Source organism: Trichoplusia ni, chromosome 1 (assembly GCF_003590095.1).
Source record: "Trichoplusia ni isolate ovarian cell line Hi5 chromosome 1, tn1, whole genome shotgun sequence".
NCBI lineage: Eukaryota > Metazoa > Arthropoda > Insecta > Lepidoptera > Noctuidae > Trichoplusia > Trichoplusia ni.
In genome coordinates, this window is record NC_039478.1 from 1952817 (window position 1) to 1974421 (window position 21605).

A 21605-nucleotide genomic window follows, 5' to 3' on the forward strand; every position below is an offset into this window, starting at 1 on the left:
CTAAACTGGTCGTGTTGCTGTGTAGGGGGGCGTGAGGGGTGCGGGCGGGGGGCGGTCGCCCTGCGGCTGCGACAGGGGCAGGGCCGCGCGCCACGGCGAGCAAGCCTTTAGTTGAGCGTGTGTCTTAGGTGACAAGTCAAACGAAACTGGCAATAAACTAACTTAGCGTAAGATAGCATAACCTAGGTTAACGGGCGAGCACGAGGTGCTCGGTAAGAAATGGGTATTCGAAAAGCAATAATAAAGTAGGCATAAAGTCGCGCACCGCTGTCAAATAGACGCAGCAGACTATTCTATTAACCCTGTAGTGCTCTGTAGTCGTAGCGACCCTCACGCCGGAGCCGCGGGCGGCGCGCCGCGAGTCCCAGACCTAGCAGCCGCTAGGTCTGGGACTGGACGACTGGATGTAGTTACTCGACCAGACGCTCGCAGGAACGCGGCCCCGGCGGCTCCTAGTCTATTAGTTAGTGCCTCGAGTCAATTCGTCGTTGGTGTTTATTTTAATCCAGTCAATTACTTATCGTTTAAATGAAGTTCCTGTCCTTATAATGCAATTTTGGAACGCAATTAGACCTTTTTGGAGTAGGACCACTTCTAGATTTTGGCGCAGTCTTTAGCGAAAAAGTATTTTATGTATACAAATTAGCAATAAGTAGTTGATTTCTTTTCGTGCTAACTTTACACTGAAATTCAAAAAAGAGTGATTAATTTAAAATATTATCTTGAAACGATCGTCAATTCAAAGGATGTAGGAACTTGTATTGTTTCGTATTCGCGACAGGGCCGCCTGTAGAGGCACTATACTGGACACTAGTCATTATATTCCTTATCCAAAATACTCCTACTTGTAGTCGTAGTGCCACATTCTATCTTTCTTAGATACTATAGTTCTCTTCCCTTCGTAATAGTGTAACCTTCTGATCGCCGATTGATTGGTCTACGAAAGACATTTATTCATAAATATATTGAAACATAAATACTGATATTGATAAATTATTTTAGAATAGATAGACGATGTACTTTATGGGGTACATTGTACCAACGCGGCGGTCATGCGGTTAGGAAATGTATAATTTTATAACGTTAGGATAATGCCAGACAAAGGTGACGCGTAAAAAGCAATATTAAGTAAATCAATGAGCAATATTACTGTAGAAATTAATTATCGGTTATTAATAAAAATTGTAGATTGTTAGATATTTTTGGTGCTTTGGAGTTATATTAACTAAATTAAAACGAAATTAACATCGAATATTGCGTAATTTGTAGTTATCATAGTGAATATGGTTCAGTTCTGTATTATTAATACTGAATGAATAAGTTCGTCTGTTTTCTATGTACTTTGATTACCTTTCAACTTCTTTCTAGTACTCTAGCCTACACCTAGTCTAGTTGATCTATGTATCCCTTCTAATAATCCTTCTTCGACGGATCCTTTCATATTATCTTACCTAGTTCTCGCATACTGATCCTAAGTAGTAAATCGCAAATAATTGCTTCTAATGATAAAAAGGTAAAATTAAAAACAAAGATATTTTATTCAAATATTTATACTAACGTTATTGTAATTGTAGCAGTTATACAGATAAGTAACTAACGACTAATATTAACGAAACCAACTTATACTATACAAAAATATATAATATACATTGAAATGTAAATATGTCCCTGTGTACCAAATTTCCCTTCTTTACAATTTTTGTAGAAGTAGTTTTAATGAATTAACTTTATAATATAAACGACGTGTTTAAATCAGACGGTCCTATTTTAAATATCGATTCTGTTAATGCAAATAAACAAGAAAACAAGTCAATTCTTTAAAAATAATAAAAAGAAACTACAAATACCACCAAGTAATCGAAATTTTTATCATTTTTTTTTTGAATAGACTATCTGTAAATAGACGTTCTGTGAATCTTTTTAGTTCCATTCGGTATTTAAAATTTGACCGGGCATCGAAACGCGTTGTACGGAGTGCGGGCCGGTGACGGAGTCCCCCGTACCAGTAGTGTAAGTCCACTTAGACATAATAGTTTACACGTAATCTACCTGTTAACCTGCGCACGATCGTTACGTTGTATAATACATAGCATCCAGATTCCCAAGGATCCTTTTCTACTCATAAACCACTAGCTTTTAACAGTGGAATATACAAACACTGTAAAAACTAGCGTAAGTAATGCAAGATGTAAAAGCCATGTCTCCAGTTACTCGTACGTCAAATAAGTCGACTAATCAAATACGAACACCAAGTTCTAACATAAATTATTCAGTGATAAAACCAAAAAAAAGTCCAAATTAGCAATATGATAGGCAATACTACATTAAATAGGATAATCTCGAGACTGTAAACGATGTTAAACAAATTCTATTTAAAGTAAATTTCGACTGAAAATCGTAATGTTTTGAAGAGAATAAAAAATAGTGTTTTATTGACTAATATACAGTTTAAAATAAATTATTTACAGTTTATATTTAACTTTAAGCTTAATACATTTACAAAATTAAAAATAAATAAGGCGAAATTCAATAGTTTTCTTTTTGGGATTCGGAACAATTGTAGGAGGTGACGGCTCTCGGGCGCAAACAAGGTACAGTCAATTAAAATGGTGATCCGTCACGAGCCTCATTAAAAATTACACAAATGACACCAAATGAAGCCCATTGTGAACCTTTAGACGTGAGATATGGCTGCGTATCCACGTTTAAAGTAAACTTTATTTTATTTAATATTGTTCAAAGTTAAGCTTTGTACGTACAAGTGTTAACATCGTTTACAGAAAGTACAACATATTTCTAGACGATTATTATAATAGCATATGGCAATAATGTGACTACTATTAAGAGAAGCAATAATGAAGCAATATTATTTTATTAGATTTAGTTGTGGGATGTGAATACTGATCTCGGCTATGTAACTAGACTGGAAACTAAGTGATGTGATGTTTTACATTGATATTTCGTTATTCGTATTGCTTAGGATAAAACTAACGGATATATTGTTTAGGCATTTATTTTACTAAAAAGATACAATTACTATTTTTAGATGAATATCGTTGTTTTTAATAAAATTGACTCCGAATAACATTCAAACGTATTTGGGCTACGTGGCAAACTAAAATTCGTGTATCACCTACGCTCGCAATGTCTCGCGATTTACTCAGATAAAAGAGAAATGCTACGTCGTAGCAAATCGCTACGAGCGCTGGATTTTGTGAGTTCAATGCATTTTTCGACAACATGACGTAGCAAAACTGCGGTCAGGATTATTACAAACGTTTGTCTATTTTGAAGCTAATAAAAACTGAAACGAACTGATCCTGAGAATTGATATTTATATACATTTAAGTATTAAAAATATAGACAAATGTGTCCGTATTTCTAACGATTAACGAAAGGAACATTTTTAGTATTGAATTCTAAAGTATTATGAAGGATAATAATTGTACACAAAAAGAGAAAAATAAGAATAAATCGTCGTATAGATATTACTCAAAGGAAAGACATTTTTAACAAAGATCTAAAGAAGACTGAGTATTAAGTGAACAAGTTTTGGTAAAACTAGGAACTCTATAAAACCTTCTTAGGGAATCGAAAAGTGCCGAGGTATTAAAAAAATCAATGAGAAACATTAAGATTTAGAAATTTAAAAAGTCGACGCACGGCTGCCATGCGTACTCATAATCACAATCAAAATTTTCGGGTTTTATAACAACAATCAAACACAATAAATACATTTAGCTTATTAACTTCAACAATTATTCTCGCAACATTTCAAATTGTCAGTCTACCGCTACACGAGGCAGCCAAATCATCAAAAACCTCAGCAAAAACTAACCTCAAAGATGATACCTTCAAGCACTTTCTAAAATAACTTCGGCACTTGTAAACTCATGTTCGTGATCAAGGAATTTTACTTATACACTAATAAAACGTTAATAAACTAATTCGGCTAGAACATTTAAAATTAAACTAGATTTTTAATTTGGAAAAAAGATACTGAAGTCTCATCGAAAAGAATTTTAAAGCTATTTCTTTCTATATACATACTTTTATTTATTGATGAATTTTAATGCCATAATATATTTTATTGTATTCTAAGTACTCGGAGTTGAGCAATTCATTTAGAAACGGCCAGTTATTAAAAGTGAAATTTAATTAATATTAACTTTGCAATACGTAAAAAACGAATCAATTTTTTTTAGGTTTAAAAAAGGAAATTTTAAAAGCAAAATTTTGGATTAACATTCTACAATAAATTAAAAAAGCAAACATAGGTACAAATTAAGTTTATTATTATATGGTAATAAGGAACTCTCTGCTTTAAATACGGAAATAAAAAGGTTGTGGAGAAGTAAGGTGGTACAAAATTACTGTAAAAACGTATTCGTGCACACCCCTTTTCCCATAGAAGACCTAGTTAAATTATGTCGAAGTATTCAAAATACGTTTCAACTCTAAACCAGATTAAGACGCATGAAGACACGATCTATTTAAAACTAATTGTGGTTAACGTTGCTTAGCTCGAACGAGAACAATTTTTAATATAAAAAATATCAAGTCCTCAGAACTCTACACAAAATTATTTATTATTGAAAATTGAAAACGTACTGTTTGTCACGTCTAACCAAATATACGTATTAATCGAACCGGTTTCGTTCGACACGTAGCTGTTTAAATTGGATTAAAATCAATTCGAATTTCGAGAATACCGTATGTTTCCATGGCAACGGCGCCTTGGAGAGCGGACTTAGCCGCGAACTTACATTACCGTACTAATGTAAGTAATAATTGCGTCTATCGTAGGTCCAAAAGTATGATAGTGTCCTATAATATGTGAATAAGATTTAGAAACGAAAAGCAATATAAAAAATTAAAGTGATTATCAGCAATATTAAAATTTAAGAGTGAAGCAATGATTGAGACAACGATACCTATTAATCGAAAATTTACAACGAATTCTTTTTATTCGTTAATAGTTTGCACAACGAAATTTATTGTAATCGAAATTATTTAATAATACGCTAGTAATTTAGAAATGAATATATAACGCGAATTCTTCGTTTGTTCTAGATAAAATAGCCACTAATCAATTAGTATTTTTCGTCAAATTATTTCAGCATTGACTTTTCAATGTTGATGTCAAACGAGCCATTAGGAGAGCCTGTTCATAACTTTGATGGGAAGATGGAACAGTATGATTTAATCGGTCGGTTTAATATAGTATAGTGTTAAATAGGCGATAGTATTCTAGTCACATAGGTATTAAATATGATAACCTTAGCCGTAGAAAGAAAGGTGATTACATAATGTGATGCATCGTAGCGAGTGGCGGAGTAGTCAGTTAGAGTAAGGACTAGTATCACACGTGATTGATGATTATTAATGGGTTTGCCTTATGAATTATTGTATAAGTGAGTTCTGACGCGTATTCATAATATAGACAAATCTCTGGCTATGTAAATATCTTCTTCACTTCCTATACAACCTCTTCAATCTTCAAAGGTTCCTAATAATTTGGCTGTATAAAATATCGTCCAAAAGTCCTTTTGTAACACGTTGTCATGAACTATAGAATAATGCTCACTTATATAACAATTCGAATAATAAAATAAGATCACTAATATACCAAGTTTGAACGTTTCGATGTAACGTTGTATTTATCTTAAGATGTCAACGTTCTAACAATTCACGTAAAATGTAACGACCAATATATTGAATGTCACTTTTGTATTCTCGCATAGGTTACTAAGGCTCACTGTTCACTGGTATAGTTGGAGTACGTGAGGATGCCACTTTATCGCTTCATTATAATCTTTTGCCGGAATTGTGTAGGTTCGGGTGAATGTGGAGTGAGCAGTGACACTTAGGCATGACCAAAACTATGCACATTTAAGGCTTGCATTATAATTTCTGCTTTACATTTAATACATAATTTCAGAGTAGTTATTATTTAACCTATAAATTTTAATATAATTACCGTAAGCGTAGTATGTCAATTTTTTAATTCACGTATTCCTTCCTATTAAGCAATTAATATATACCAAAAAGTACCTACAGAGTTAGTTAATAACATTGCATGAAATATTATTATTATAATAGTATATCTAGCATATTGATAAGTAAGCGTATTGAGGAATTATCCCAAGTTTCGTATTTGGTGAGAAACTACGAATTTATTTTTATGGTTTTTTAAATGTAATGTCGAGTACTAATGAGCAACCCCTATGTAATGTCTGGTCAAAATGTATTTGTCATGTATAGTAAAACTTTTCCTTACCTATCATTATACTTGCCTAAATTTAATCCGTTCCTTGAACAATTCAAAGATAAATATTGTATTTAAATTATACGACGAATCAATTTTCAAAACGATTGTACGAATTGTATCGACATTACAAATTTAGCTTTAAGTTGATTCTAAATTTCCAAAAATAAAAGTTATTTATGTTTAAGGTTTATTGATTTTTATAATTTTAGTATAATGCATTTAATGTAATCTAAGTACCTAGGGTCCACTGCGTTACACATAAAGTAGACGTTGCCTAGAAAAGTTGAACAAACTATGCATTCAGAAGTTCTCAAACAATTAGATACATTAAGTATCATTGGACCTTGGTTTCTTAAGACTAAACAAAAATATTGTCATCAAAAATATTTGAGAAACAGTGTTTGACGTTTTTGTTTTCTATTCTTAAAATTCGATTAAAACAGTCGCTGTCTTTGCAGCAAAGGAATTTCATCTCAACAGTAATAATAAGTAGTTATCATGCGCAGAATAAAATAACCTTTTTTAGTTTTAATGCATTTCAACGTTATTGATGTTATCCCCACACGATTATTTGATGTTTTGCTACAAGTTATGTTTGTCGCTAACGTGCACAAATGTTACAGTCACAGGTCATGACAACGCAAGTTATTGTTTTTATTGTAATTCTGTTTTATAAAATCGCTTAACATACGCATTTGTTTTGCACCGTGTTTTCTGTACAGTTTTGTTTTGATTATACATAAAAATAAATTGTATTGTATAGCAGTGGTTTTATTTTAATTCTGGCGACTGCGTCGCTTTTAATTCCAACAGATACCCTCATAATTTAACTTCTTATTGACAAAGCGGAACTCATCAAAGTTTGGTAAGAGGGCCAGAGACTATATTTAGAGTAATGGGGTTGGTGTATAAAGAAAATGAAATAGTAAGTACTCAATCTGATCTGATCCCAAACTGTCGCCCAGTATTCATTATACCTACCTATTTATCTATTAAAAACATTTTTGGCTGGTATTATTACTGTAGTAAAGAGAGAGTTACCTACATAGCAAACTAAATGAGTTATTCTATTCCGTTTAAATTTTAAAATACTAGACTGCGCCTAGTCTTAACTGATTGGCAATTTTCGCAAGAGCATCAAATAAAGCACTACTTTTTACAATAAAGAGGTTGGCATGCCATTGGCTTGGCATGCAATGCTCAAATCATTAAAAAAGTAAATCTAGTAAAATGGAAATGCAATTCATTGTGGTAATGTGGAAAAAGTTGACAGTTTAGATTATTATCTTCTACCATGCCATCGTCAGGTAATTTTATGCTTTTATAGAAGTGCTCACGAGAGAAGATAGAAAGGTTTAGTCATTTGTCATGAGGAATTTGCAGGTTGGCAACTAAACATTACAGGAAAAAGGTAAAAGTATTTAGGTAAGTATACAGGAACCCCATTTTTGGTATATCAAAGTAATCCTCTCAGACACATGTCCTGAGTGAATTGGATAGAGTCACTCTTTCTGATTTGTATAAAAAAACCTTGCAACGTCTCCTATATTTCAGCAAAACGTTGCAATGAATCACGCACAAAGAAACCGTCCTCAAGACCGTAATTGTTAATATGAAACGGTCAAGTGTATCGGAATAACATTTAGTTTTGTCTAGCCACGTGACTCAGTCGTAGTCTACCCCAGATACCTCTTAAAGTAAGGCTTCAGCAGTAGTAAGTACAAAACAAACGCCGCTATAAGGCATATATAGCGCCATCTTGTTCCCAAGACTCGCAATAGTAGGTCCCGTCATAGTCATACATTCAAGCATTTTCTCTGAACGCTAATGATGGACGAATACTGGGTGGACTTGTTTTATCGAATAAGTAGTTACTGTAGGTTTAATAAGCGCCTTTTTCCACGTGACCACATCGAACTGGGAGACTGTCGCCTTATGCAGTGGTACCTATGTTAACGATCGTAAGTATCAAAAATTTTGGAAGGAATGAAGTATGGTAAAACTAAAATTACTAGATCCTGAAACGATCTGATAGGTAGGTATATGTGTATACGCTACCTTACATAATTTTAAAGTATATGAACAACGCGTATATGTTTGACAAATTGCTATATTTTTTAAATTTTATACTGCTTTAAAATTATTCCCCAGATTTTTGAATAGCGTTTAATAATAGGCCTAATTTAGATATCATATATTATTACGTTAAGATTGACTTGCAAGTTCACAAAGGTTAAATAAAAAAAAGGTTAATATAAAATCAATTTATTTATAGTGCTATTATACATTAAACAACTATGAGTACAGGTACCTGGTTCCTAAAGGGTATTATTCATGTCTAAGAGGTATAGTTACGTATTTAAAACAGACCCCGGACATATTTAAAAAGTCGCTTCTGAGCCCAAAAATTTTACTATCGTATAGAAATGCAGTTGACAAAATAATCGCAAATTCGATTTAGTTTTCGGGGTACGGTTCACGATACAGACATACACTGAACCTATACTTTCTTGGGTGTTATTAACATCTATTATCCATGTTACAAAGCGTTATTTAAAATTGACCGAAGTCTGTTCAAACGCGTTGTATAATATGTAGGCTAAGCCTTATTACAGCCGCAACAGGAGTCTTACGAAGGTTTCTTTAAACTACAACGTTCCTAGAAGCACCCAAGTCTGCCATCGCTTGGAAAGGATCGGGGAAAAATGATTTAAATAAAGGCCTACTTAGTAAACAAGGAATAGTCGTATTGTGGCTTTCGTTCGACTTACGTTTTTTCTACTAAGATATTGCAATTACCGAACATAAAGTATTTTTTTGATTTTGTTTTTGGCATCAGTAAGTTAATAGGTAATAAGTTTAAGCATGGCAGCGAAAATAAGCTATTTCCATCTGAGTAGCAGCATTAAGATATTTTAGTATTTTCATTACAAGCGGAACTTCAGTAGATTTTTTATCTCCTCTGAAGGTACATAAGTACGTCAAGAGAATATTGTAAGAATTTACCAAAATACCCGCACTATCAATCTACCTCTTGTTACCCATGCCACACAAACCACGCCATTTGCAAGGAAACTACGATCGCCGCGCACGTGGCTCACTGTTTATTCATTTGTTTACACTTCACGTAGCCAGCTGACGTGAGCGTCTACTCCGGCCCACAAACGCCGGCAGATGGCGGTACGGTCGAGTCGCAGCTGAGAAAAGGGGGGGTAAACAACGCCGGTGCTAGGCAACGCCGCACCCCACTCCCCATCCTACCGAACGCCACGTGCGACGCGTAAACATCGTAACAAAACACCAAACTTTCTAGACACCGCTCTCTAGATAGGTCACGGTTTTTAACGGAATTTTCAAAACCTAGACTTGACTTTTCGGTCGCATTATTGTGACTTTTTAGAAGGGAAAATTGTGATTAAGTGTTTACAAAACTGTATTTTGTGCTTATTTGAATCTTTTGAAGGCTACTGTACGTGATATTGCGTACATTTTTAGATTAGTCACACTGTAAAAAATAAATGTTTCATTCTATTTATGTCACTTTAAAATATTAAATGCCATAACTACTATTTTTAATATATTATATTAAGACTATAAATATCATTACGTTGAATAAATATTTTTATGTGTAAGTTAATACTTTTATTTAAATATCTATTTGATCTAGGTAAATATATTATTATGTGGAAGATAACATGAGTTACAAAGCTTGTATGTTTGAGATTGGTAAAACAACCATTAATAAAACTATGTATGTCTAACAGTATTAATATATTAAATATAAAGAATATAATAATGTCAATATTGAGTGGCATATTGTTTAAAGTATAACTTTCTACATTCATTGCAACTTGATTAAAACTGTGATAATTTTTAAATATGGCTACACTTCTCTATATATTGAATAAGAAAGATTTGTGGGTACATTTTAAAGATATTGAATAATATTTCTTCGATACATAACCACTTCCATCCGTTCACTATTTATTCGCATTAAATTTGCAGCTATTTTCACACAAAATACCTGTAAGCTATCGTCGTATCGTAGCAATTATAATTACTTATAACACTTTTCTTACAGTTGGTAACGTAACACTAGATCTCGGTGAGGTAAGGGTCCTAAAGGCAATTACATATCTCATATTGTTGTCCGCATAAAAAGTCGCACACTAGCTTAAGCCCATCTATGACCCTGCCTCTTGGAGATCACATATTTTCTTAAGGCGACACGGACTGCTAGAAGCATACGCAAGGAGTATGGACGAAGCAAACATTCGAGTAACCTAGGCTTTAAATTGCAAGCGGTCTGCAAAAGATAAACCACTTCTTGGGGCCTATTTAACAGAGCAACCGCACAAGAGCGAAAAACAGCTCAAACAAACCTTGTTTGAGACTACTAGCCAACTGCACTAGCAGACCGTGTATAAGCAGACTTACGTTACCACGATGCCGTAACGTAGCGCAAAAATCACTTTCATAATACATCTAAGGAATCTCTATAGACTATACAGAGCTATGCGACTTACCTGGATCTAATTTCTTTTTCTTTGGCGGTAAGCTTGAAGTTCGAAGACATTTTCCCTGGCACCGAAGCTGGTTTTAGTCTAAAAAGCTTCTAGCTCTGCTACTCTCAGGTAGACCACCGCAGGTCACCCCGCGTGGCCGACCTAGTCAAAGACAAATCGTGTACAGTCCTCACTCGGTAACACAGACTATAAACTACCTTTTAGTACTACAGCCAACTACAATGAAAGTGGATCTAACAACGACTAAGGGGTTCATTACAAAAGCGGTATTCATTCTAAACTTACACACTTATAATAAAGAGAAAAAATAAAACAAAAACGATAATTTCCAGCGTCTTTTATTGCAATTAAAACAAAAAAATACCAGTAATCGTTTTAATTATATTACATGACATTTTTACGTTTAATATGACTCAAATATATAAAAAATAAATACCTAAACTGATAATTATACCTCCCAATAGTTAAAAAATACAAAATTTTACACAGGTAAATAAACACATTTATTTTTCACAAGAATATGGACGTAATTACAGAGAACTTGATGAATACCTATTTAATATATGAAACATTTGATTTGTATCGACGTGATAGTATATTTTATCAATAGTATATAAACGAAATAAAAATACTCCATTTGGCCTATGAACATAAGAATTGATGTACCGAAAAAGTATAGTTTTTCAGTCATATTACACGTTAAGTTGCATGCGAACGCGGTAACTCTTGCATCTTATAACAATCTGAACCGCCTACGGATGTTATGATTTGGGCAAGTTTATTCATGGCTCCGCCTATTGAATGAATTCCTTTTTATGAAACCTATTTAGGTATGTGTATTCTGTTGCATATTGAATTATCCGATTTTTACATTTTCAAGTTGATATTAATTAAAATTTTATAATATCCGTACAGACAACATATCCGAAGTGTTAATTTTAAAAGTCCAAGTTTGATTTAATCTATATCCTTGCCCAGATTGCTTGTATGCTGGGTAAATACCACGGCACTACAAGTCTCAATTGTAGTATTCTGTCTCGTTTCGCAGTTTCGATGCAAACCCTACCGCGGTCTGTTACCGGGACGTGACAAGCCGCGATGTAGCACTACGCGGCGTTGAGTGATCGTTACTTTACAGCTACGTTAGCAAAACAATGTAAGCCTATCTAAATTTACATCACTATGTCGATATTTTGACTAGCACTTACAGTCAACGATGGTTCAGGTTTAACTGGCCGAGGAAAAGATACGTGCTAACACGGTTCGTATATACAGGGAAAGCTTGTTACCGTGACCTACTTTAATACCACACTACAAATTTGTAGATTACTGTAAAATTTGGTAATTCTCTCAAAAATCGAAACTATTTAGACGATCTTTTTTTTTTATCTTGATTTTATTACTAGCACTACTGCTTATATATTGCTGACAATTTATTTCTAGACTATTTGAATGGTGTTGAGTCGAATAAATATTAAGTGTAGGCTACATATTTTAGCACAACTGTTTGTCTATATTAAAGTAATAAATAATAGTATTTACCTATTAAGTATAGGGTAGAATAATATATTAAAATATAGTGTTATTTAAAAATAATGGTAATGAATTTATAGAATAAAGTTTTAAGGTGGAAGAGGCGTAGAAATGTGTGCGAAAGCAGACAGTCACGACTAAATGCGAGTCGCGTGAACACAGACAAGGCAAAATTAAGGCAATTCCATTTTAACCCTAAGATCTACCAGCAAAACACACAATCGAACAAAAAAACTACCAAAATTTCGCCTCAAATAATATACACGAAAAAACCGTATACTTAAACTTCGCTAAATAACTTTCTTAAATGTCATTTGTCTCTACATTCCACTTCAGAGTGACAGAGACATCATGAGACTTAAGAACGAGAATTAACTAAGGGGCGTTTATGAATACGGCTGCAAGTGATTCTGATTTAACACCCTCAACCAACGTCTGCTGTAATCGTTATTTACTTATTAGTAAGATCACGTATAGCACTAATTATATAATAACTCTATCATGAATTCCAATAAAATATGAGTAACATATCGAGCCAAAGATGTGTCAACGTATATACAAAACTAACTGCCACTTAGCAAGACGCCATGATGATATACTGTGTGAGGAGGCGGCCGTTTAAGGTCATACTCCTCACGTACGAGCGTGCCGCAAGCAGCCGTGAAGGGAACACACGTGTGACAGTGAATCTCATAAAACAACATTTACCTAAGCTATTTATGCACCATAGTCATTTGAAAATAGATAAAAATACCACCAGCGTACTACTTATAATGAAAAAATAATAAAAATAATTTCATAACATAATTATATTAAAATGATTCAGTCAAAATAAAACTTTCCTACTTACCTCGTGAGCGACACACTTGCGTAATAAATTCATTATACATTTCTTAACACAGCAACAATATTTATTATGTAATACATCATTATGTTAACATTTAATCGATTAAAAACAATTCAAACACAAGTATGAGGCTCACGTCTAAAATAATTTCAATTCAGTAAATATAAAATCTAAAAATAAAATTAAAGTTATAAAAATTGTGATGCAGATGACAACCACAGCCCGAATGGTCACATTTCTTGAGAAAATTCATAATAACTATTGTATTTATATTATTTAAAATGTTCAATATATTCTTTTAATCTAACTAACACTACTAAAACGTATTATTTGGTGGTTACATCTTGTACATAATTTTTAATGAGATTAAGCTTGGACCGAAGCCGATAACATATGTAAATATATCGCCGTCGGCCAAACGTTCTTGACATGAGCAATATTAAGACTATAGCGCCAAGAAACAATATAGCCGAATATTAAGCACACATAGTAACTAATGATACAATGTAGTAATGTATAAGTTACCGTAGGACACTAGCGGCCGCTCACGGTAACGTATATAACAAAGTATGCTAGATATAGCCGTGCAGACATACCGATCGGAGACGAGTGATGACGTGTAGTGAGCCATGACCAACACATTCAGTTACAGGTAACACATTAATCTAGGATATGAACGTTAATATGACTTGCGCTGATAGAAAACTCGTGGATGTGATATCATATTCTAGACGTTATTTCACACAGACATCTTACATTAATTGATAATAGTAATTACACAAATGTTATTGAATCAACAGGACAAGAGAAATTCGATTTCACAAACATGCATATCCTATACTAACGATGACGTAAATAGGATAAAAATGGATTTCGAAGGACCAACAAATATCACGCACCTAATTGCGATTGGCAACCAAACTCTAAGATATAAAACGTGGAAATACTGATCATACAACACTTCGCTTATCCCTTTGATTCGACGGTTCGGAGACGAAACATTAAGTACAGGGAAGGAAAACATTTTGATAAACCTATCCATGACATAAAGCTAGAAAACAGCTTTATATCACAGAGCTTAACAACAATACATAAAACTTAAAACTGCACTTAAAATAATAATGTACACAAATAACAGAACTAAACATACATAATGGAAATAAAATTCTAAACATATACTACGACATTGAGACCTTCATGCATGGAACGCACAAGAACTACTCCATGCCTCTCCAGAACCGTCGTCCTATTTAGTTGTAACTTACGCGTTGATTAGCGTCGCAGGTTTTGTAGACATGCACACGTACACATAGTCCGAGTCGGAGTCTTGTCTGGCACGGCTGGCCCTGCGTTAGGCGGTCGCCACTTGCCACACTATCAGGTGGCTCTTGGAGGCGCGCTCCGCCAGCGAGCTGTGCCCGCTCGACGACCCGTCCTCCGCAACCACTACACTGTCCTCCATTTCTGAGTCAGCTGCGAAAGTTTATATTCATTAATATCATGCATTCATTCTATTGATTAGTTAAATTTCACTGAGTGTTTATTACTCTTCGGAGAATGAAAATTAACCTCAATACAAATTTGAACAATTATACAGTTTGAATACAAAATGTTTTGGTGAGCAGTTTGAATATTTGAAATCCAGACAATCTTGTGCAATCACATGATTAGCTGTACGCCAATGTACAGTGAAACTGCTGTCAAATATTGCACACTGAGATTCTGGAGACAGATCCAAAGCTAAAATATTAAGAAATATAACAAAATTGGTGCACATACTTCTCAAAAATAAGTACACTTCATTTGAGTATTAGCGACAAACAAGTGAAAGATTACATTTAGAATTGTTATTCAGTGTCTACAAAGATGTCGTACATTGAACATGAACACATAGTAATCTGTTAATATTTACAAATCTATATACTGGTATTAGCAATATACACGTTAGCCATATAGGAATTAGGTTTATTTTTGGACAGCAGTTTTGTTACATCATGCTCACCTTGCGACGAACTGTGTTACACCGAGACCTGTGTTAGTAATGATTTAGTGGAATGTTTAATGAGTCTAGTATGCGTGAACTGATCGTATGAAGATGAGGTTTTGATAGCGTCCCGCGTATTACGTAACTCCGGCAAAGTACAGGCCTTCACGGCGTTACTGTAGAACAAGGCAGAATATATAGATCTGAGTTCAAACCCAACCCAACCGAGTTTTTGTTTGCGTTTTATTGTGAAACAAAGGTATCTCGTGTAAACTTAAGTTTTGTACGATTTTTTGGGGATTTTGACTAAGAACATGTTACTCCGTCTTGATCTACAGTAAAAATTTATGTTAGTGCCACATTTGAGCGTTTATCAACATAACATTTTAATAGCAATTTTGTTAACATAGTCAGGCCTTAAACAGAAAATATTTACAGAAGTGTAAAAACACTGAATTGGCATATTTATAAAGGCTAATCAGCAGCGATCAAAACCTCAAGTGAAGCCCACTGTTTGCCGACGTTTACCGTGATCTACAAGTACATGTTAGCTTCAATGTTATGTGTCAGTAAGCGAACATGCTGCATTTATGCTAAAATTCAACGTACCAGTATAATAATAATAAATTACTTATTCTACGTTCAGGTACGTTCGGGACTCTCTTAAGACCTGCCATACAATGACGTGGGAGGCTGTGTCACGTATGTCATCAGCATGCTCTTCTATAACGGCAAAAGAAAAAAAAACCGGGGAAATTAAAATCAGTAACTGCTGTATGCCTATGTTAGGGGTATTTTCCACTAAAATTTCAAGTGTTGTTCAAGTCACCTTGTGGTATAACTCCTATTATGATGACTAAACGATAGCAAAATATGGTTTTGGGCTATTCGAATACAATAATAAAATATGAACTAATATTACCTAGCAGCCCCGTCTTGATTTCACCGAAAAATAACAATGTTTTTTTACTGAATTTCTTTTCCATCTAAAGTTACATAAACCAAAGATTTTAGTAGAAAACACCTGTAATTCAAATCAAACAATAGGCACAAATCCTGAAATTATTATTTTATACCTACTTCAAAATAAAATAGATCTTAATACTATGCATATAAGCGTTTAAGCGTCATACTAAGTCTACGATTACTAAGCGAAGCTTCTAACGCAATGAGGATGAGATCTCGCTATACCAACGTGCATATTGCTTGTTTTGACTTGTAACTAACTAATGTTGTTGAATTTTGTGTGGAATAAACGTGTTTTTTTTTGTCACGTAGAATAGTCCGTCTCGAGGAAAGTTTCGGCGACTCCGTGTACGATAATTTTAATTCATGGACAGTGTTGTAAATTTGTGTTTTTGTAGTTTATGCCTATATGCAACGTCATACCGAGTCCTGACATGACAGGTGATGAATAAACTGTTTTAGTACAGTTTTATTTGTTCCTACATTGAAAATATTTAGGAACACTGAATGACACTACTGCCTACTAGAGCTATAGTGCTAAATGAACACTACCTTAAAAAGTGTTATGAATTGAGCCTTTTTTCTCACACGAACAAAAGCTTAGAATTGTTCTCATGATATTATAATATCGTAAATGGAAACAAACCTACTCATCACACAAGCTTTGCTGATGCGTGGCTGATGATACACTACTACAATACTGTGATCAAACGTGTGTATAAACAACACAAACTAAACAAGACTTGTTTCTAGTAACAAACAGTCATATTACGAAGGTTTTCGAGGAATTCGACACGCAATACAATAGCAACGCAGATACTTAAATGCACACGCGCCTTTGTTAAAAGTAATTCAAGGTTCACCAATCCCGTTCCTAGCTTAACTTCATTTACCCTTCAAGATGAAATATTTTCATTGAACAAAGTTAGAATACAATGATTGTTGTTATTCATGATATTAGTACATCACAGGTATGAAAACGATTGAATTATTGTGGGTAACATTAACAGGTGAAATACATTAGTAACAAAATCGTTAAGACAGTTTTTACAAGGGTAATTGTCCAACAAATGTGTTCCATTTTGACGAGTATCTAGCACGAAACCCGTCGGCCTAATTAATATCAAACGTTAACTTACAACATAATTGAACCGGGTGGATTGGACATGAAGTGTTATAGGGATAAAGACTAATACTTTGACCTGCAATTTACACTAATAAAATAAAATCAAATGTCTTATAATCTCACTTTTGTTTATATTCAATTGTAATGTTATTTTCCACTTCTATCACATCTTAAGACGGTTGCCGTTGTGGCAACGTGACGGTGCACTGTACGGCGTAAAGCACTATGCCTCTTCTACGCCTGAAAAAATACTGTTTCAAGAGATGGTTGTGACCGCCCTGGACTTTCGATTCGCTTTACTTAATAACGTTATAATTTTTTATCATCACTTCAACTAAAGACTTATCTCTTGATTCCCTAAGCTCGCTTGTTGCCAACATACCTATTCTGAAGTCGATGTATCCTTCGCCGCCTGATATGACCAGCATGGGCGGCATGGTCGGTGAGTTTCGTCGCGGCGACTCGGGCGTCCGGGCCGGAGATCCGGCGACGCCGGGCACTGCCACGAAGAAAGTGACCGCGTCCCGGTGACCGTGGAAGCTGAGGTGCGCGTGAGCCATCGAACACCACGGTATGTTGCCCGTAGGACATGATGCTATGGCAGCTGGAATGTTACAGTTTGCAAGTGAAAGCAACTGTTTTGTTGCTCATTCAAATGTTACAGAAGTTGTTCCGTTTGTTGGTTTTTCAGTAAAAGCTTGTTTTTTTTTTTGTTCATAAAATAAATGTTTTACAGGGTAACATTGCGTCCGTCTCTTAAACCAGACCATTTATTTTCCTAATCATTTATTTTAATTGAAATATCCAAAACTTAATCCATTTTTATACAACTAAGGGAGACCTTACGACTCGTGAGTGGATGATAAGCCAAACCATTATCCAAAAATCTATCCAGTAATTTACAATTTATTAAAAAGGACTTACGTTGAACAGGCGCGCGTGACGTCGACGGCTGCGGTCCAATAGAATCTCGGCTGGAGCCTTCAGACAGCGGCACAGATATCACAACTCCATTGCTCGTCCCGATCCAGAACCGTCCCGAACTGATCAGGAGAGCCGTGATCCGGACTAGTGAGAAGCCGAGCTTGCCGGTACCGAGCATCTTGCTGACGTAAGGCTCGATGTCCACGTCCTTCAAGTGTTGGTACGTGTGAGCGTGGTAGAGGCGAAGCGTTGAGTCCATTTTGATGGAGACCTGGGAAAATTTGTTTTAATAATACTGATATTTAGTAAAATACTAGACTATTTCTCTGGGTAACTGACAAAAACTTTATATTAAAGATTGTTACTCTAAATTAAAGAAACTAAAAAATAAACAGATTGCACAAACGTCGAACTTATACCATTCCTCTATTTCCGTCAAAGATTCTCCGACCGATTTCGATACGTACTTTAACATGCACACAACAAATGCCACTAAACAAATCGTGCCCATTATTTCCTTAAAAATGGCAATAAACGTTTCGACAATGTTACGCAAGAACTAAAATATTTGTATGTAATTTGTCTACTGTCTATTTTGCTACGTCTGCTGTTTGTCATTCCTGGGTATAGCTGTTAGTCCCACATATTTAGAAACAGAACGAATAAACAAAGTTTAATGTTTACCCAAACGCCGTCACCATCGCAGGCCATCTGTCGCACTTGGCTCTCCTGACGGGGGTGCGCCTCAAGCGAGTGCAGAAGCAGTCGCGAGCGCGGCTCGATCACATGCACCTTGTTGCGGTAGCCGCACCACACCGTGCAGCCCACGGCGCTTAGACAACGTACTATAAAGAGAAACATATTTTTGACAGGATTAACATGAAGCTAAAATATTTGGTAACTGGGTTTTTAAAGTTGAGGTCAAAGTTTGGTAAAGTTTTTTGTTAGATTTTCTAAAAGTGTTTTCCGGTTTTTTTTTTAATATAACTATAATTTGACTGCTCATAAAGGAGCTGACCAGCTAAAAAATATAACGACGTTATCCATTTCATATTCTTGCTGACCAAGCACACTTTCTCTTACGCGTCATTTCCAGCAAGAACTCTTCATCTTCAACTAAACAGATAAATGACTACACACTATTACCAAAAGAAAACTTCTCACTACTACTGCTGATTATTACCATTAAATTCGCGGTAACAAAGAAAACCACTTATTCAATAGCAGAATTATAATTTGCATTACTTCACTCCAGTAAGCGCGAAACGAATCTTAATAATAATATTTACTACAGCCTTTAAAAAGGACCGGGTCTCTTCACATGAAGTTATCCCGTGACTGAAAAGAGATATTTACTACTATTTTCAAACTTACCAGAACACTTCGGATCGCCGAGCGTCAGTAACCAGTATTGTTCGAAGTCCCACTGGCCATCAGCGAGCCTTGAGAATATGGCGACGGTGCCATCAGCGAGCGCCACGATACAGCGGTAAGCACAAGCCACTATGGACAGGATCGCGTCGTTCAACTTCACCCTAAAATATATTAAAATGTGTTAACTATTTATACTATTTCGCGAGAATGTAAGTTATTTATTCAAAATCCTAGACAAGGCACCAAAACACACAGTTAATGTATATTATGAACAGCCAGCAATCATCATAAACTATTAAAAAAAGTTATATCCGATGGGTCATTGCGCTATCAAGTGATTGACCTCGTCCCTAATCCCATATCTCACCTTGCTAAGCATTTCTTATAGTTCCCTACAGCGGAGTGTATGTAAAGGTTCCCGCTCTTGGTTCCGAGCCACATCGTCGCCATCACAGTCGACATCTTGCGGTTCTGAGTTGCATCTGTTTTTGTTTGCTGCTGCGCGAAGGCTTCGACGCCGGGTTCAGGCGAGTTCAAATGTGCACCTGAGAATAAAAAAGCGTCATAAAAAGGCATTAAACATTATACAATCTATATTTATAGTATAAAAAAACGATATTTAAAAAAAGCATTTCGGAGGTGAGGCCATTCATGTTATACGAAGTTCGAATGTCTAGGCCATATATTATCTTGCGACACAAAAAAATGTCTTAGTGTAGATTCTCCTTTACATAGAATAGAATACACAGTTGTTTCTAGCAACCATGGAAGCCGTCCCCGACAAAATTTGAGTAAAAATTAGGCAGGAATTGAGTAGAAAGACCAACAGGCTACAGAATCTGTCAAATAATGGATCTCAAGTTTATTACCATTAACAGGTGTTGAGCTAAGCGGTGGGCTGTCTGCGGGCACGGTGTTGACCTCTTCATTCTTCTCAGCGGCTTGTTCGCCCTGCGGTTCGGGCGCAGTCTCCGGTTCGTTTACAGGCGTGCTTGGCGGTGTGAGAACTGTGGCTTTTACCTGTTATAACATTTATTAGTTACGTTTCGACTCTATAATGCTGCGCTTTTACATTAAACTAACAAATAAACAACGATTGAGTTACTCTTTCGAGCATTTTTAGATTTTTCGATGGGTTGTTCATGTTTCATCCCAAATGTCAAATATAATCCCACCAAAAACATTAAATGTAAAAAAAATGCCAAGTCTCTCGATGCAGTCTTTCCATCGTAAAAAGTTTTGAGATCTCATAGAAGCCAAGTCCTATTCAAAATATTTTGTAGTTATAAATCAACATTTAGTAATTGTATCAATAGTTTTCTTTATATTATAATTATAGTGACTTGGCAATGAGCACAAATTAAAAGCTGCTTGATGCCTGGAATTATGTGCAAATGTTACTGACGAGACCAGTGATCAGATTATTTGTTATGTGTGAATCATGATGGTCACTACCGACTACATGCTCCAATACAATAATTAAGAATACCTTACGGGCCATCGCTTTATGAAAGTAAATGAATCGAGAGTACACTAAGACTGACTGCCGTTGCCGAAATTCGGTTGGGACGACACGGATAAACCAAAAGAAAATTAATTTTGTGATATTAATGTTTACGCATGCGGTGTGTGTAACTTTCAACTCCTACAAATATGCCGTTTTATTTGTTTCTTCTTGTGCTCATTGCCAAGTCACTATAATTATAATATAAAGAAAACTATTGATACAATTACTAAATGTTGATTTATAACTACAAAATATTTTGAATAGGACTTGGCTTCTATGAGATCTCAAAACTTTTTACGATGGAAAGACTGCATCGAGAGACTTGGCATTTTTTTACATTTAATGTTTTTGGTGGGATCTCATTTATTTTTTGTAAGTGTATTTCTTTCTTTTTTTTTAGGTGTCATAATTTCTAGGACTTCAGCTACTGCTTTGCTTAGAACCCATTCTCTATCTCTATCTCTTTTGTTTCTTCTCTGAGACTTCGTTACTTCTAATGTAAACAAGCTTAAACTTATATATAATTATATGCATATATATATCTACT

The 21605-nt window shown here is 35.0% G+C and overlaps 1 protein-coding gene across 6 annotated transcripts in view; it reads right to left on the reverse strand.

The window, feature by feature from the left end:
• Nucleotides 1-11276: 11276 nt before the first annotated feature.
• The window catches only part of LOC113506656 (JNK-interacting protein 3), a 32281-nt gene continuing 21952 nt past the window's right edge, over nucleotides 11277-21605 (reverse strand). For 4 of the 6 annotated variants that reach the window (XM_026889703.1, XM_026889647.1, XM_026889517.1 and 1 more), the window contains 7 exons: nucleotides 20421-20571; nucleotides 19919-20096; nucleotides 19552-19712; nucleotides 18862-19022; nucleotides 18178-18448; nucleotides 17636-17857; nucleotides 11277-14650 (listed from right to left, as the gene is read on the reverse strand). In XM_026889703.1, coding sequence (XP_026745504.1) covers nucleotides 14529-14650; nucleotides 17636-17857; nucleotides 18178-18448; nucleotides 18862-19022; nucleotides 19552-19712; nucleotides 19919-20096; nucleotides 20421-20571 — 1266 coding nt within the window. In that variant the 3' untranslated portion in view covers nucleotides 11277-14528. Of the gene's footprint in view, nucleotides 14651-15770; nucleotides 15885-17635; nucleotides 17858-18177; nucleotides 18449-18861; nucleotides 19023-19551; nucleotides 19713-19918; nucleotides 20097-20420; nucleotides 20572-21605 lie in introns of all 6 variants that reach the window. The other 2 variants (XM_026889757.1, XM_026889824.1) reach the window with 2 other exon arrangements.